Raw genomic sequence first — 17,658 nt, 5'->3', positions numbered from 1 at the left:
GTTTCCGGCTGTGTTCTGCTGTGATGGAAATACCCTGAATTGTGCCTCACTGGCTTATTTCCTGAGCCTCCAGATCTGATCTAGTGAGAGAGTGGTGAGACAGGAAGTAGTTACTGTAGCCCAGCAAATATGAGCCACTGTGGTTTGGTGAGGCACTTCTTGAACGTTTAAAGCTCAGAGAATCCTCGTAAACACAGTTTTTAACTTCTGGGCCACCTCACCCACCCTGACCATCACAACCCATCTGTTCCATGGGTAAAGTTGTGTGCTCTTGCATGTGTGGAATTTTAATGTGAGCTTACCTAATTTCACACTTGTGAACCACTATGTGAACTGAAACGCAGTTATCCCTCAAAATTTGCACTCTTCTGAATTTTGCAGTGGAGTTCTCCACTTGAAACTTGCATACAAAAATGTGTCTATTAGGGAGAATAATGTTAAAATGCATTATATTAGGACAATTGCTTGCAAAAAAGTGTATAGTAGGCAAAAATGCCTACAAAATGCATGCATTAGGAGAAATGTGCACAAAAATTCATTCAATTTTCATGCAAACTTAAAAATTAAACTTATTAAAGTTCAGGACAAACCAAATTTAAGACTGGAAAAATGAGAAACTGAGAGAAACTGAAATTGACAGATTTTTCCATCCCTAGTACAAGGATGGGTGGACTGAGACATCATTCTAACATTGGCATGAGAAAAAGAACAGAACAAAACCAGCCAAAGGCAAACTTCATTAGAACACAGCAGAGGAAGCCTGATCCACCTTTTGCAGGATCCTTTCACCACCTGCATGGCTTTGGGCTACTTCTACTCTTTCAACCTAACCCAGCCTTCTCCAACCTGGTGCCCTCCAGATGTGTTGGATGATGGGAGTTGTAGTGCAACACATCCTGAGGGCTCCAGGTTGGGGAAAGTTGACCTAACCTGTTTCAGAGGGTGAGGATAACATGTTTAATTATTTTGGGGGGGTATTATTGTTTTAAGCTACTTTGGGGGCAGTTTTTTCCTCCAAACTGGTATATAAAAGTAAATATAAATAAATAACATGTTTTGATGCATATGCCCTGAGCCCTCTTTGGAGGCAGGATGGGATACAAATGTAATACCCAAATGGCCGATGGTGACTTATTGATCTCATTTTTATCACACCTTTCTTCCAAGGTTCACATGGCTTCCCCCTTCTCATTTTATACTCACAACAACCCTGCTAGGTAGGTTAGGCTGATCATGTGTCCAGGTTCACTTAGTAAGCTTTATGGCTGGGCAGGGCCTTTGACCCAGGTCTCCCTGGTCCAAGTCTAACACTCTTAACTACTACGCTACACTCAGTCACCTTGTACAGTGCAGAATTATCTCCACTTATAGACATATGGAAGTCCCTTGTGTTAATCTTAGAGATGACATCATTCCTCCCCTCCTCTTTTCTCTCTCCCATTCAGTTCAACTCTTGGAAGTTTGGATACTGCTGTGCAGTGGTAAGAGTTTATCAGCAGTCAGTTACCCAGTAGCACCAACTCTGTGTGTGTGTGTGTGTGTGTGTGTGTACATGCAGTGGAGGCTGGTGGCTCTGATGTCAGTGGGGCGGTGAATCTGCTCTGGGTTTCAATCGGAACTCTAAAGGAGCTATCCAAGGTGCTTCACAGTCAGAACTCTTCACAGTAGAACTCTGTGAAGTACCTTGGGTACCTCCTTTAGAGTTCTGACTGAAACCCGGAGTGGATTTACTGCCCCACTGACATCGGAGCCCCCAGCCTCCACTGTGTACATGTGTGCGCTCTACCTCAGGGGTTCCCAGCGTGGTGCCTGCGGGCACCATGGTGCCTGCGAGCTCTCTCTCTCAAAATATATATTTAATTTTTCCCATTTTTTAAATATACATACCTGGATTTGCATGAAATGGAAAGTTTTCCACGACTATATTTTTTGGTGGAAAAAGTTTCCCCTTTGCGAAACACATGGTTTCATACAATGTAAACAGTAACATGATGAATTAAGACAATACAGGTCAGAGTGGGTAACTGGATTGGAGACAATATGAGTCAAATCTACAATCAGAGTTGATATTCAGGCGACTATTTGTAGAAAGCACGTATACTTATGCTCACAGCTTTTCAGGCATATTAAAAGTCATGCATGGACAGTTTTCAGTGCTTTCATTTTTTTCAGATTTACACAACATCAAGGAAGTGTATGCTATTGAGTTGTCAGGCCTTAAAATATTCACAAGTATTCCAATAAAAATAATTTTCATGTTGAGTTTTGCAGTTGTTTGAATATAACATTTAAACCACATTAACAGTGCAATTCTATGCATGTCTACTCAAAAACAAGTCCCATTGATCTCAGTGGGGCTTACTTCCAGGTACGTCTGCATAGGATTGTAGCATTAATGCACTTTATTGAATTCCCCCTTCCCCCACCCCACACACACATCAAATATTTCAATTCAACTACTTTTGGTTATTGGAAAATACTTCTGTGATATTTTTTCTGTGCAGTGTGTCATATTAACATGGTGTACTTTGTTTTCTTTGCTTCATCTATGCAAAAAAATGGCTGCTAGCTGGGCCCCAGGATATACCTGAGAGCACATGATTGTGCACCGCCTGCTGGAGCTAAGCAGGTGTGAGCCTGGTCAGTGCTTGGATGGGTGACTGCCTGGGCTGCCCACACCTGCTTTTCTGAGCTTCTGGATAAAAATGTATTCATTTTACTTATTTATTTTATTTATATTTCTACCCAGCTTTTCAGCAAAGATTGAAAAGTGGCTTACAATTAAAACCAAATGCAAAGGGACAATATCTTAAAGACATGTGGCTGTGCATCTGGCACTCTCCCCTGGGCCATGACAGTTGATGACCTCATAGGCAAGTTCTAAGCTCTTCCTTCCAGAGGGAAGAGGCAGAAGGAGCTGTCTACAGATGGACTGCTGGCGATGGTGCTGACTGCTGGTGGAAATGTCAGCCCACAGAAACAGCCCTTCTGTAGCTCTGCAGCATCTTCTGACCCCTGGATTCCAGAGCTGGTTAGTGGGAAAAGTTATATTTACTGATTTTTAAAAAATCAAATCAGGGCTGGTGTCAGCAACACACACTTTGGGGCACCTGCTAGGACCCATGTCCCAGCAGGAGTCCAGTGCCAGTGCCTGCTGCCCCTCCTTGCTGTCACTGCCTGTTCTCCTGCCCTCTCCAAGGAAGCAAGTAGTGAGAGGAGTAAGGAGGCGCGATAAGTTCTGCATACCTCTGGAAGTTGTTGTGGATTGGGCCCAGAGGAGAACAGCAAGCAAATGGGCAGAGGCAACAGTAGTGAGGAGATGGGCATACTCAGGCATGGGGGGCGGAATCCAGAGATTGTGATTGTTGGGCACCTGCTAAGATCCATGGCCCCGTAGAAGGCCTATTGCTGACCCCCAGAGGCCCCTCGCCTTGCTGTGCATCTTCCTTGCTGTAGCAGCCTGTCTGCCTCTCCTCTCTGAGCATGCAAGCAGCAAGGAATGAGGAAATGAAGCAGTGGACCGGGCCCCAGAGGGAGAGGGCAAGCCAAGAGGCTGCTGTGACCGTGGTGAGGATTACTGGGGGCATTCTGCCTGAGGGCCCCCAAAACCTCAACCTGAAAGCTGAGCCAGCTGAGAGCATCTTTTCTGAGTCTCCTGTCCCGCTGAAATCTGAAAGCAGCATTGAACTGGATCCCCAGTGGATTTAGGGCAGGGGTCCCCAACATGGTGCCTATTTTATTTATTATTTTATTTATTTACAATATTTATATACTGCTCCACATCAAAAGATTTCGGAGCAGTGAACAGCAGAGATAACAGAATAAAACACCATGTTAAAACAATTAAACATTAAAAAATATGAATGTAATAGACCTCAGCTGGTCATTCAAGGAAGGGTGCCCTATGGGCACCCAAATTCTTTAATTATTTTTATTTCTATTTTTTCCAGTTTTGAAAATATACATACTTGGATTGGTATGAAATGCATGCATCTTTCTAGCAATTATACATGGAGTGCAACAAAAGTGGAACAAATATCCAAATAAGTACCCATTTGAATGTGGTGTGTTTATGCTACCTGTTAAAATATTGAAAGTGTTGTGAAGTCCGCAATCCACTGCATTATAGGAGCTGAGTGCTTATCCTTCCAATATTGCAATATTCCTCTTTTAGGGTGCAATCCTATGGGGATAGTCAGGTGCCTCCGAACTCAGAGGTGACAGACTATCCAATGCAGGGCAGGCAGAGCATGGTGAGGATCTTCTCCTCTACACTCTGACCATCCTTCATTTGTGGCTGGGCAGCCAATTTTGGCTGACTAGTTGGGGGCATGGGAGTGGGGGAGGGCGAGCAACACATGTGAAGCATCGTAACAATTCTTCCGCAGTCTTCTCTCTTCCCTGCGCCCAGAAACTCCCCCTTTTCACCTGCTCCACTCTGCACTTATGAGCACGGAGACAGGGATGAACCACGCTGCCTATGAGGTGGCAGGGGAGGGGAGTGAGGTTTCTGGGAACCGAAAAATCCTATGGCCATCTAGACAGTGTCTAGCAGCCATAGGATTGCTCCCTTAGCTGTCAAAAGGGTGCAGAGAATCCATTTGTTAATTTCTATGAACCAGGTAAATAATTTAAAAGACTGTGTACATCAGTGGATAATAAAGACTGTTCCAGGACAAAAGTTTTCTATGTTATAAGCTCCCCACAAAGAGGAGCAACTACCAGACATTGCCAGGACATGTTTAAAAGATGCATTAGCTGTATTGCACTGCCAGCAGATACCTGAATGAGACAATCCCATATTAAAGAGACGTTGTGGTGTCCAATAGACACGGAGCAAACATGTTGGCTGAATAAGACGCACCCTAAGGTCCATAGCCACGACAGGTAGACACCAAAGCAGCAACCCACTGATTAGGCATTTTGTGATGGTGCCCACAGCAGTATCTCTCCCAAATGCACCCACGGGTCCAAAAAGGTTGGGGACCCCTGCTCTACCTCTTCCTCATATATCCTCTCGTCACAGTATCAACTTATTCCTGTTTCTGCTCCTGCAGCCGGAGCCTGAGAAGGAAATGCAGCAGTGTGAAGCGCCCCTCTCCGGCCCCTAGCCTGGGGACCAGTCCCACCACCCACACCACCTCCTACTTCAGCGAGTCTGTGGTCAGGGAATCCTACCTGGGTGATGGCAGGGGACTTTCTGTTAGAAGTAGCACTACCTTGGATGATCCACTGGACAGCAATTCTTATTGGAGTGAGTATTTCTCTTCTGTATATGCTGTAACATGGTGATGGATGATCTTTGGCCTTCCAGTTGTTGGCCCATGCTGATGGGACTTGGAGTCCAACAACATCTGGGGGGCACAGGTTCCCTCACCACTAGAGGTTCTGCATAACCATCCAGCATGCTCCCTAATTGGTATTATTTATTCTGCGAACTTTATATTATCTCTACTCCACTGTCTGCACAATTTCTTCCCGTTAGAATAATGCAGTATTCTGCCTTCTTCATTATAATGGAAGAATAAGAAATGTGTTGCTGTTTATTTTTATGCCGCTTTTCAGCCAAAGACCCTCAAAGTGGCAAGACAATGAATATACATGATAGAAGCACTACTGGCCAAAAATAGCTACACATTATGCACACCCATTTTCTCTCTCTGCCATCCCCTTCTCTCTCTTTTTCTCTCTGCCACCCTCTTTTCTGTCTGTTTCTCTTCCTGATAGTCCCTTCTTTCTCTGGGTGCTTTCAGACAGAAGCCTTCTTGTGAGTGCAGTTCTATTTTTTTAAAATCGAGAATTGTAATGTGTCTGTCCCACTGCAGAAGGCATAGCAGTTTTTTTTTAATTTTTGTGTGTGCCATATCCCACAATCTCCTGTCCTCATATGTCAACAAAGCAAGATGAGATGTGGCAGCAACTGCCGTTTTGTCATTTCCCTCCCCTCTACCAGCCATTTCCTCCTCCCACTTCTTTATTGCTTGGTGGGCATGTGAGCAGGTAAATCTATTCACCTGTGCACGCAACTTAAAAATATTAAGTGAATTTAGAAAAGGCACTTCCATGCAGAACAGTTATAATTAGCTGAAGCAGGAGATAGCAAAGCATTTGTCTTCCATTTTTGCATGCCCCGAAATCCTCTTGGCTCCAAGAAAGCACACTGCAATTTGGGACATATTTTCAGCCATTAATGCTCTTACAGCATGCAACAAAGTGACACAGCTGCGGAGAAGCAATCCTGCAGTGTGTTATTGGAACATAATAACACCTCAGTAACATCACAGTGCATGTCATAACCATACCCCCAGAAAAATGCCGGAAAGTTACGATATCAACCATCCACACCTCTTGATGTTTGCACTATTATTGTGCACCTTGGGGGGAAAAAAAACGGTTTTTCCGTGCAATGAGAAAAGGGCAGGAGAAGGCGGGGGGAAGCATGGGGGGGATTACAAGATGACAATGATGTCATGTGGATCTCCCATAAAATCCTGTGAACAGGGCAAGCAGATAGGACTTTAAAAGCCTCACCTGGAAGCACCCTCTTTCTCTCTTCTTCTCCACTCAGTGGGCTGCTAGGAAAGGGAGAAATTGCTCTTGCGAGAGATCTGAACTGATCACTTGCTGTATTGATCTGGAGGCCTGATTCTGTCAGGTCCCTGCCAAAGTAGATTGTTTTGATTACCAAGATGAAACGAAGCCACTTGTGCAAAAAGAAGACAGTTTATTGATAGAAAATAGATGGAGAATATAATTGCAAAGAAAGCTCATGCCTCTTTCCAGCTAATTAAGCTGTCATCGCTGGGTGTCAGAGTCCCCATGATAGATAGAAGCCATCCTTTGAGCTACAGGCTTCTCCAGGCTGGCAGTGGACATTGCCCCCCCCAAAGTGAGACCAACTTGGCATGCTTTAAACAATGCATACCCACCTTTTCTTCCATGCCTTAGTGGATGCATAAAGCATCACACTCAAGGTAATTACCTTTTTCAAGAGAAAGAGGCCCTAAGATTCCAGTTTGGGTTCGGAAGCTTCCCAACTATTCATGGAGACGTAACGCTACACTATTATCTGAGAGGGACCAGAGGGACCGGGCAAGACTCAAACAGCTTCGTGCTTGCAAAACTGGCCTTGCCTGGTACCAGCTTTCCCATGTGAGGCAGCCACCTTATCTAAAAGCTGCTCTCTATTCTAGGTTAACACAGGCCTCTATGCAGCTGCCAACAGCACATAAGAGCTCTGTGAAGTCCACATTTTTGCTAATTGAACAACTCGCTACACTTGTAGAGGTCTTTTGAAATTAGGCCAGGGGCCACATGATATTAGGTTGAGGGCTGCAGGTTGCCCACCACTGTTGCACACACTGTTGAGAAGAGGTGTACAAGAATCTCTAAGCTTGTTTCTAAAGAGGGCTTGGGTTTTCCTGCTCAGGTGAGGAGCTCTCAATGAGAAGAAGAAGAGGCATTGGAGGAGGCACCGAGCCCAGTAAAAAAATTAATGGGCTGGCGGAAAGGAAGATATACGACACATATGCATCTTCATCTGGCTACTCCTCAGAGGATGACTATGCAGGTATGGAAGCGCCCTTTGCCTAAGGCAGCAACAATAAGAGGAGAGATCTCCCAGCAGAAGAACGTTGAGAGTATAGCTGATGTTATGTGCAGAAGATTTTGCTTCGTGGCTTGGATGGGATGTAAAAGGTCCTAGAATCTCCTCACACCTAGCCCTGTCTAGCACAGGCTATCTTTGGCTCTTAGGGTGAAGGCAGATGTAATATACTAACAGTGGTCCCAGCAGATCCTTTACTTGCAATGTGATTCTAGTTTTGAAACTTGCCTTGCCCATATACATATCTGCAAGTCAACCTCTGGTTCCGCCATTAGTCTTGCCCTCTCCCCGCGTGCTTTAGGAGGGCTGCTTCGCTTATTTAAAAATAATGGTTTAAATTGGACTATATGTGTTTATCTGTATATAAGTTTATCTTTCACCTTATTTTCAAAAATACAAATGCTAACTACAGTTGCAAAATCGACCTGGGGGTGCTGGAGATATGCCACCCCCTACAGCTGACTTTTCTCCTGTTCAGACTGAGCTGTCCTGAGAACTTGCTAAAACAGTTGTTCAGAGTCCTGGAAATTGTAGCTTGGAGGGGGTACAGAAAAAAGTATGTTTGTTCTGAACACAGTGAGGTCATTCATCCTTACTTGCCAACCCATCTTAGACCTGAACCTGTAACAAAGGAGGGGCTAATGAATGTAGATGAGGGGGTAATAAACATGGCCACAGTTTGCCTTCTTAAGTCAAGTTAAAAAGTGCCCTTTTTACCAGGGCAAAAAGGAAACAGCACAGCTGGTAATGTACCTTTGATTTCTGGTCTGACTATAGATAAACCACTGGGGGGTGGGGGGAACAGGCCGACAGGGTACTCCATGTTTCAGAATGGAAGAATCCAAGGAAAGCAAAAAGCCTATGAAAAAAATAACAGGTTTTCCCTTTGGTATTGTTAAGCTGGGCCCAAAGCCACTATTTTAGCTTTAATTGGGAGGGAATAGATCAGCAGCTCTTCCTTTTCCTGGGTTAGTCAAGATATACACAAGACTTGGATTGGAACAAATTGAGTCGTTTCATAAATCCTTCAGCTATCCCCTGTGCTTCCTTGGGCAGGCAGGTGTTCTTCCCACTTTGAGCACCAAAGGAATGGAGAAACTGAACATTTTCCTTCTGTTCAATGTGTGTGTGTGTGTGTGAGAGAGAGAGATAGAGACAGAGACAGAGAGATGATGGTGGTGGTGATGATGATGACGATCTGTTTGCTGACAATCTCTACTCTGTTTCCTGCAGGTCACACTTCCTTGGACCAGAACGCTTCTGGTTCTGGGGTTAGGAAAGCACTCTCCAAATTAGGCTCTCTTCTGTGGTTGATGCTTACATCACCAGGTAAATGGAAAAGCCATTACAGTTTTATTGACAGGATTGGTCTTGTGGTACACAAGTTAGCAAAGGAAACTATTACAGCATATTATCTACGCTATGAACCTCTGTTGGTTCTGTGCTAGTCTAACTGTCCTGGCATCCCCCTAATTCTAGAAATTGTAGCTTGGAGGGGTACAGAGAACTCTGTTAGAGATAGCTTTGCCTCTCTCCCAGACCTACAGTCCCTGTAGAATCAATTTGTCAGAAGTGTAGACATGCCAGAAGAATCAATGGCTGAGGATGAAGAAACTCCCTAACTTGGGAGACTTAAATGTTCTCCTACTAGTTTCTGAGCATTTGCCATTTCTGCTGTCAAATTTTCCCTATGTGGCAAATGAATAAAGAAAAATTCTCACAGGCTGGCCACTGTATGAACAGAATGCTGGACTACTCAGGCCCTTGGTCTGCTTCAGCATGGCTCTTCTTATGTTCTTATGACTTCTGTTCGGAAATGCTTCTGTGGGGCTATAAAGCGGGCAAAGGGAAGTGGCATTCTAGCACCCTGGCTAGGTGGACGTTACTGCTATGTGTTTTTTTGTTTCATTTTGTTTTTTACAGGCCGGTTCTTTGGATTGTTATACTGGTGGATCGGGACTACATGGTACCGTCTCACAACTGCAGCCTCTCTCCTGGATGTCTTTGTCTTAACACGGTCAGTGCAGAAGAAAATTTGGAGCACTCGGGAGTGTGACTCCTACACTGATTGAGGAGGCAGTAATTGGGTGGGTGGCGAATAGTGTAAATGCCTGCAGGGTTGAGCAACATGGGATTCCCAAAATTTACCAGCACTTCAGAGTGCTGCCACACTCCCGTCCTCATCCAGGCTGCCTCTTATTGGCTGAAACAGCCTTCCCCAACTTGGTGCCTCCCAGATGTTTTGGGCTTCAACTCCCATCAGCCCCAGCCAGCATGGCCAATGGCCAAGAATGCTGGAGTGGTAGTCCAAAACATCTGGGGACACCAGGTTTGGAAAGCTGGGCTGGACGATTACCATATGCAGCCCAGTAGTAGGAGCCCAAGAGCTGGGGGTAGAACTAACGCTTATAAGAGATCCAGAGCTACTGCTAATCTAGGATTCTGCTCCCTTTTCTTATTAATGTCAACAACAACACTATGTGTGACGTGACATCACCCTGCAGTGTATTTCCCCTCCTCCTCCAGCCAATGGTGTGAAGTTGGATGGGGAGACCCACAGCCTGATGTCATGTCACCACACAGAGTGCAAAAAGGCACAGAGCAGCAGCAGCTCCACTTCTCTTATAACAGGAGTGCAGAACCCCAGGCCTGGGGGCCAAATCCAGCCCTCCGAGGCTCCCAATCCAGTTGTCCTGAGTTTCTCAGAAGGCCATGCCCTTTCCTCAGCCACTGATCATTAGTGACAGGAATGAATCTGAGCGTGTGGAGATGTCTGGCAGCTCAGACTTGGAATCAGAATGGGAACAGCAAGAAGGGGGAAGACACCCTCCATAATGAGCCCAGATATGGCGAGACTTTCTTCCCGAGACCTTGACACACAGATGGCCCAGCCTGAACAAGCCCCATTCCTCCACCATGAGAACTCAAGTTTCGGAGGAGGAGGAGGAGGAGGGCAAGGGGTGTGACTTCAGGGATGCTAGGGCCCGTCGCTGAGCGAAGTGGGAAAAGTTAGGGGCAGGGCTCAGATGCTCATGAAAGCCAACGTAAGAGGGAGCCACCCTGAGGGAGGGGCATCCCTGTGAAGCTAGTCTGGCCATGACGTTGTTGCCCAGACTGCTGGCAGCTTCTCTAACTTCCACTTCGTCTCCTCTATTGATATTTGTGGATATATGGATTAGAGGGTTCTATGCAGTCTGAGAGTTTCCTAGAATGTGCAGTTGTAAAGAAGCTAGTCGTTTACTAATAAAGTAGTGTTAGCCTGAAGCTTTGTTTCTTGGGAGTATGTTGATTGTGAAGGGAGGGGACGAAGGAACGTGACAATTAGGTGGTCTCCTGGCTTCTGTGCAGTTTTTCCCCCCCATTCTGGAAGGTTGAAATGCCACCCCCAAGGCTTAGTCAGTGGCAGGAAGAACCTCAGGCTAAAAGGTGCTGGCATTTTGGCCCTGCCCCTTTCTCTATTGGCCCCATCCCCTTCTGCCTTTGGCTCCGCCCACCGAACCCAGCCCCTAGAGCTCCTCTGAAATGGAATTCGGCCCTCAGGCTGAAAGGGGTTCTGCACACTAGTCTTATGATACCTGGTTCTGCCTTCAAGGGGATTGTATTGATGCTTATTCTCTCTTCCGCTCCTGTTGGTGTGCAGGAGCTACCCAGTCCTGAAGAAGCTGCTGCTGTGGCTGCTCCTGCTGCTCCTCCTGACTGCTGTTGGTTATGGTGAGTCTTTGTATTTGTCCTTTGCGGCATCGTGCTGCACATCCGTTCCCTGTGGCTCTCCATGAAGCACAGGGTAAAGCCACCCTGACGGTGGTACTGCACATTAGCTTCAGTCCCATGGCTCTTTTTCCAGACTTTTTTTATTTTACACAATGCAGCTGCTGAGGCTGCAATTTGAAGAAGGAGACAGGTGCAGGGTGGTGGGAAGGGATCCTTAACCCTCTCCCCTCACGTCTTTTTACGGCCAAAACTCTTTTTTTGGGAACCGCCCAGAGAGCTTCGGCTATTGGGCGGTATAAAAATGAAATGAAATAAATAAATAAAACTCACTCCCCCCATGAGCTGTTTTTAAACCAGCTATGAAAACAATATGGGTACCCATGTGGGGATTTTTACCCTTGTGGGGGTAAAAGATGCTTAGGGGGGAGGATTTTTACCAGGTAAACAATATGAGCGGAAAGGGTTAAGAGGCTTCCCCACCATCACCTTGCGTCTCCCTTCACATTGCAGCCTCAGTGGCGGCGTTCAATAATGCGAACCAATATCTGTTTATTATTTGTGGTTCCGCCCTGAGTTCCTTGGAGGAAGGGAAGAATGCAATGCAATAACTAAGAGTTGGTTTGCAGGATCAGACCAGCGTACATCTAGTCCAGCATCCTTTCTCCAACAGTGGCCAGCCAGGTATCTCTGGAAGTTCACAAGCAGAGCCCCTGTGCTTTATCCCCTGTATCTGGTCCTCATATGTATACTGTCACTGAACATGGATGTTCCACTTATTATGTTGTTGTTGTTATTATGAAAGGTTTTTAACCTGCCTTTCAGAGGGCACAGGCCTCACATGGTAGGTTACAGTATTACAAAAAAAGCACACAGTGATTTTTAAGCACGAAATGCAAACTGGAATAAATGTGTCTTCAGGTGTGTGTTTTTTAAAGCTAACAGTGATGAAGCCATACATACCTCCCTGGGTAGGGAGTTCCAGAGGTGTGGGGCCACCACTGAGAAAGCCCTGTCCCTCATATTTGCCAGCCGAATAGTTCATTTAGCTTCAATACCTAGTGGCTTTTACTAGCCGTATCCTCCATGAACTTGTCTGATCTCTTCTTATTAAAGTCACCTTTATTTGGAGGGGCTGTAACTCAGTGCTTTGCATGAAGAAGATCCCAGGTTCAATTCCTGGCATGCATCTCCAGGTAGGTTTAACTGAGATCATCAATGGCTTGTTGTGATTAGGGATGTCAGAGAATTCTGCCACAGATCTCAGTGCCAGTGCATTCGGCCCCCCGAAATCCATGGCGGAACGAAGCCCCCCACCCCACCACCCTGCAAAAGGTGCACGAAATGGAGCGCTTACCTGGTGCCGTCTGCGGCCACCATTCGCTTCCCCATTTAGGCCATGATAGGCTACGTAAATACTTACATAGCCTATCACGGCTAACGCAGGGACACCATTTGCGTCCCTGTGGAGGCCGTGATAGGCTACGTAAGTATTTATGTAGCCTATCACGGCAAAAAAAGGGAACACAAATGTCGGCCGCCGTAGCCGCCTCCATTTGTGTTCCTTTTTTTTTTTTTGCCATGATAGGCTACGTAAATATTTACATAGCCTATCACGGTAAAAAAATGGGCGCAAATGGCGTAGCGGCCGCCATTTGCGCCCCTCTTTCACCATGATAGGCTACGTAAATATTTACGTAGCCTATCACGGCCAAAAACATGAACGCAGATGGCGGCTGCCGTAGCTGCCGCCATTTGCGTCCGCAGGCTCCAGACGCCTGCAAATGCACCTGGCCGGCGGCTCTGCAGAGTTGCCACGGAGCAGAGCCGGCCGAGTTAGGATTTCGAGGGGAGGTGCGGAGCACTTCCCTCCCACCGCGAATCACCCCTGCGAAAAGGTAAGTGACTTTCATACATCCCTAGTTGTGATCTAGAGTAGCTTTCTTCTACCATTGTACACTTGTCTGATGTGCCTAAGGCAGGGGTGGGCAGAACGTAGATCTCCAGGTGTTTGAGACTTCAGCTCTCAGAAGCCCCTGCCAGCATGGTCAATGGTCAAGAATGCTGAGAGTTATAGTCCAAAACATCAGGAGACCTACTTTCTGCCCTCCCCTGGCCTAACGTATCAGTTACATCCTTGCATCGTAATTCCTTCTTGTGTAGGCAAGGCCTTCAAAAGCAGCTTATAAATACTATGACTGAATAAATTCAGTGGATGACCTTGAGTTCTAGTGTTATGAGACTGATATATCAATGGCATTGGATAAAATCTGCCTGCCTGTGTAAACTCTTTTTTGGAGTCTTCTAGTGTATACTCTGAAATTATCTTTAACTGGATGATTTCCCTCTTCTCATAATGTTAGGTGCCTGGTATTTTTACCCCTTTGGGCTCCATTCTTCTATGTTTTCTTGGGGATCTGTGAAGTTGTCTCCTCCTGTATCCAAGAAGCAACGTGAAGCAGGAGATTTTGCTGTATTCTCTGAGGTGAGTACTTGGTTTATCTTGGGCTGCACGATTAGAGGATAATGACCCATGTGTTTCACTGTTGGATGTCAGCTGTTGCTGAACGGTGAGCTAGGCTGAAGACAGACTTTCTAAGGCAGCCTTCCCCAACCTTTGTGCCCTCCAGATGCACTGGACAACAACTCCCATGGAGTTGTACTCCACGGGAGTTGTACTCCCACTGGACTACAACTCCCTTGGTACCCTCCCAGAGGGTACCAAGTTGAGGAAGGCTATTATAGGGGCAGCTACAGTGGGTTCTTCATCCATATTGTGAACCTTAGCTTTGCGGCTTGTGTTACAGACATACGTACTAGCAAGTTGAGCACTGGATTGGCAAGTTCCTTTCCACAGAGTGCTGGTGTCACATAGTGGCTAGAGAGACTGAGCTGTCAATCAGGAAATCACTGGTTCAAATCTCACCTCTGCCATGACCTCACTGGGTGGCCTTAGACAAGCCCCCCCCCCCCTTATCCTCAGGTCCCTCCATCTGTGATATGTGAGGGTTAATAATAATGACTTAAGTTGCAGGATAATAATAATAACTTACAACTAGATAATGAATATGTAGCTCTTTCAGTGTTTGAAAGTGCTATAAAACCATTTAGCATTATTTGCTAAACATCAGGCAGGCTGTCAGCATTTTTAAAATGTAATCTATTTATTTACATAAAAGTACAACAAACAGAAAATATAGATTTTTTAAAAAGCTGTCAGAATGCTAAACCTACAGCTTCTTGCCCCCCACCCCAAGTTTTAAGACGCACATACGCATTCATACATATATGTTCATCCCTTTTCTCTGCCCTCCCTAAAATCTCTACAAAGTTTTAGATACTTTGTAAATAATTAAATAAAATAAGTTTAAATCCAAACTGCTCTGGAGGTGGGTGGGATCTTGGTGCTTTAGGCGCCCATCACAACTGATATTTTTCCCCCTAGTTTAGATTGAACTGCACTGAAAAAGCCTACAGAACTATCATTGTTTCTCCCTGCCCCGCCCTGCCCATAGCTTGCTGCAGGACAGAAAATGTCACTTGTTTTGATGGGCACTGACAATGTGATCAAAGCACCTCATGCCACTCCTCAAAGGTCAAAGCTATCTTCACTCTTAGAAGGCCAGTATAGAATGAAAACAGAATGAGTTGGAACCTTGGAGGTCATCTAGTCCAACCCTTTGCTCAAAGCTCTGAAATTCAAGGTTGCAGCTACAGCATTCCTGACAGATGGCTATCCAGCCTCTGCTTAAATGCCTCCAGCGAAGGAGAACCCAGCACCTCCTGAGGCTGTTCCACTGCCTGACAGCCCTCACTGTTAGGAAGTTTCTCCTTGTACAGCCTTCCCCCACTTGGCGCCTTCCAGATGTGTTGGGCTACTCCCAGCATGCCCCAGCCAGCCGTGCTGGGAGTTGTAACCCAACACATCTGGAGGATACCAAGCGGGGGAAGGCTGCCCTAATGTTTACCCGAAATCGGCTTCCCTTCAGCTTCCATCTGTCAGTTCTAGTCCTGCTCTCTGGAGCAAGCAAGAACCACTCTCATCCATCTTTTCCACTAGAGCCTTTTAGATATCCGAAGGCCACTGTCATGTCTCCCCTAAATCTTCTCTTCTCCAGGCTAAACATACCCAGCGTTTTCAAGTGTTCCTCATAGGTCTTGGATTCTAGACCCCTCAGCACTCTGGCCACTCTTCTCTGGACTCGCTCCTGTTTGTCCATGTTCTTCTTACAGTGTTGTGCCCAGAACTGGACACAGTTCTATACAGTGAGCCCAAACTGTAAAGGGCATTAGAGCACCTCCTTGAGTTGTGCCTGGAAGCAAACAAGAAGCCAGTGAGGCTGACAGGAGTTGTACCTTCCCTGCTGGCCCACAACTGACCCAGGCCACCACATTCCTCATTGACTGTAGAGCTTCAGCCCCAGGGGCCAAATCCAGCCCTTCTGGGGTCCCAGTCTGGCTCTCTGGGTTTCCCCCCAACCACCAATCATTTGGTGGTTTCCCAGCTTTTGCACAATGTTTTCCCCCATTCCAAAAGGTTGAAATGCCTCTCCTAAGGCTTATTTCCTGGCAGCTATGCTGCTATTTTGGGCCTGCCCCCTTTGCTTTGGTCCCTCCCACTGCTGGAATGTGCCCCCTCCCCTTGAGCGCGTCTCCAAAATGGACTTTGGCCCTCAGGCTGAAAGAAGTTGAGCACCCAGGCTTCAAAGGCAACCCCATACAGAGCTCCTTACATTATTCAGTCCTGGAAGTTGCTAAACTATGGATGAGAATAGCCTCATGTATCTGTATTTCTCTCTCCCCCTCCCTCCCTCCCTCCCTCCCTCTCTCTCTCTCTCACTGTCCCTGGGTTAAAAGGCCCAGCAGCAGGTTTTGTCTCGGCTCCAGGCACTGGAGAAACGTTTTGAGATGCTGGAAGCTGCGGCTTCAGTGCTGCAGCTCCAGAGAGGGAAGGCAACAGAGGGAGTAGCTCTGTTGCATGATGATACCCTGGCGCTGCTGGACGGGCTGGTGAGGCGACGAGAGACCGCCACGAGAGAGGAGTTCCTTGCAGAGACAGACCGTCACCTCCAGGTAGGACACCTCCAGGGGACGAGGAGGACCTCTGGGGATCAAGGCAGAGGAGGGTAGCTTGTAGGGCTGCATGCTTGCATCATTATTAATTGGTGCAAATAACTGCTTCCGGTGTTTGACCTCCAGTTTCGAAAGCTCTACAACTGCCTTCCCTGACCTGGGAATTGTGGGAGCTGTCGTTCAGCGTATCTGAACAGCCATGCAGGCTGGGAATTATGGGAGGTGCAGTCTATCACATCTGGGGGGCACCAAGTTGGGGGAGGCAGCTCTACAGTTTGACTGGGAAAGGCTTCTAGAGCACTGTCACTTCATTGGCCCACCACTGTCCCTTGACAGGCCTGCCAAGACCTGAGACTGCCCCCTCTTCTCTCCCCTTCCTGCCCGGCCCCCATGAGTGCCCCTGCACTCTGCTGCTCCTGTTGCCCACCTGGGTCTCAGTCCAGGCTGCCCCATTTCCTTCTGATATGCGGAGGGCTGTGAAGAAACACAGTGACTGGGAGTCCAGGACGGCTCGCAGGCGCAGGTGCAATGGCTTTAGAAAGTAGCAGGACCAGGACAAGGGATGGGCTGGTTCACATAACACTGTCTTTGGGTTAATGCTGACTGGAGATTGCGGACTCCTTGCAGATTGAAATAAGGAGCATGGGCATTTTTCACATGTGAAGTTTTAAGCCGGCCTTTTCCGTTCATCCTTCGCCATGCAGTAGAGAAAGTGGAGGAGAGGCATTTGCAAGGCAAATGAGCAGTCTGGCCAATGTAGGTTTTACTTTCACATTACAAGCCCGAGCCCGATCTAAGCAAGAGCTGCTTTAAGCCTCACGTGGGAAAATGTCTTAAGTCTCCAGTGAAAAGCTCTCTCTCTTTCTCATCTCGCTTTGTTATGCAGGCAGCATCAGCTAGCTGCAGTAGCAGCTCCTAGCTCTAGCTGGGAAATGCATTCTCTGTACTTCTATTTCATGCTTTTGCTTTGAAATCTGCTTCTACAGATCTGCTTTTGAATGATGTTATGAAAGGTTCCTTATTGGCTCTTTTGGCGACCACTTTCTTATCTAGACCAGTGGTTTTTCAGACTTTCCAGCTTTAGAAAATCCTTTCCATGTTAGCTTGTCTGCTGAGGAAGCCTCCATCTACCATGGAATTCTTGCATGTTGCAGAGGATTCTGGGGTGCATTCTAGGCTGCCCACTGTGGGCCAAACTTCACATGATGCTAATTAAAACATGTCATTTTCTCATGTCTTCCCACCCATCACATTTTAAAATAGAGGCTGCA

The 17,658-nt window shown here is 46.6% G+C and overlaps 1 protein-coding gene across 4 annotated transcripts in view; it reads left to right on the top strand.

The window, feature by feature from the left end:
* SUN2 (Sad1 and UNC84 domain containing 2) overlaps positions 1-17,658 on the top strand; it is a 45,511-nt gene that overhangs the window by 12,150 nt on the left and 15,703 nt on the right. For 2 of the 4 annotated variants that reach the window (XM_084809849.1, XM_084809853.1), the window contains exons 3-10: positions 1,446-1,481; positions 5,058-5,254; positions 7,430-7,570; positions 8,840-8,935; positions 9,530-9,623; positions 11,247-11,317; positions 13,678-13,799; positions 16,172-16,387. In XM_084809849.1, the coding sequence (XP_084665975.1) occupies positions 1,446-1,481; positions 5,058-5,254; positions 7,430-7,570; positions 8,840-8,935; positions 9,530-9,623; positions 11,247-11,317; positions 13,678-13,799; positions 16,172-16,387 (973 nt within the window). Of the gene's footprint in view, positions 1-1,445; positions 1,482-2,878; positions 3,032-5,057; positions 5,255-7,429; positions 7,571-8,839; positions 8,936-9,529; positions 9,624-11,246; positions 11,318-13,677; positions 13,800-16,171; positions 16,388-17,658 lie in introns of those variants that run through there. The other 2 variants (XM_084809852.1, XM_084809850.1) reach the window with 2 other exon arrangements.

This window comes from Heloderma suspectum, chromosome 7 (genome assembly GCF_057233095.1).
Source record: "Heloderma suspectum isolate Gila_16-S chromosome 7, 16-S_ref, whole genome shotgun sequence".
Taxonomy (NCBI): Eukaryota; Metazoa; Chordata; class Lepidosauria; order Squamata; family Helodermatidae; genus Heloderma; species Heloderma suspectum.
The sequence above is the reverse complement of the archived record's forward strand: the minus strand, read 5'-3'. Positions and strand labels throughout refer to the sequence as shown.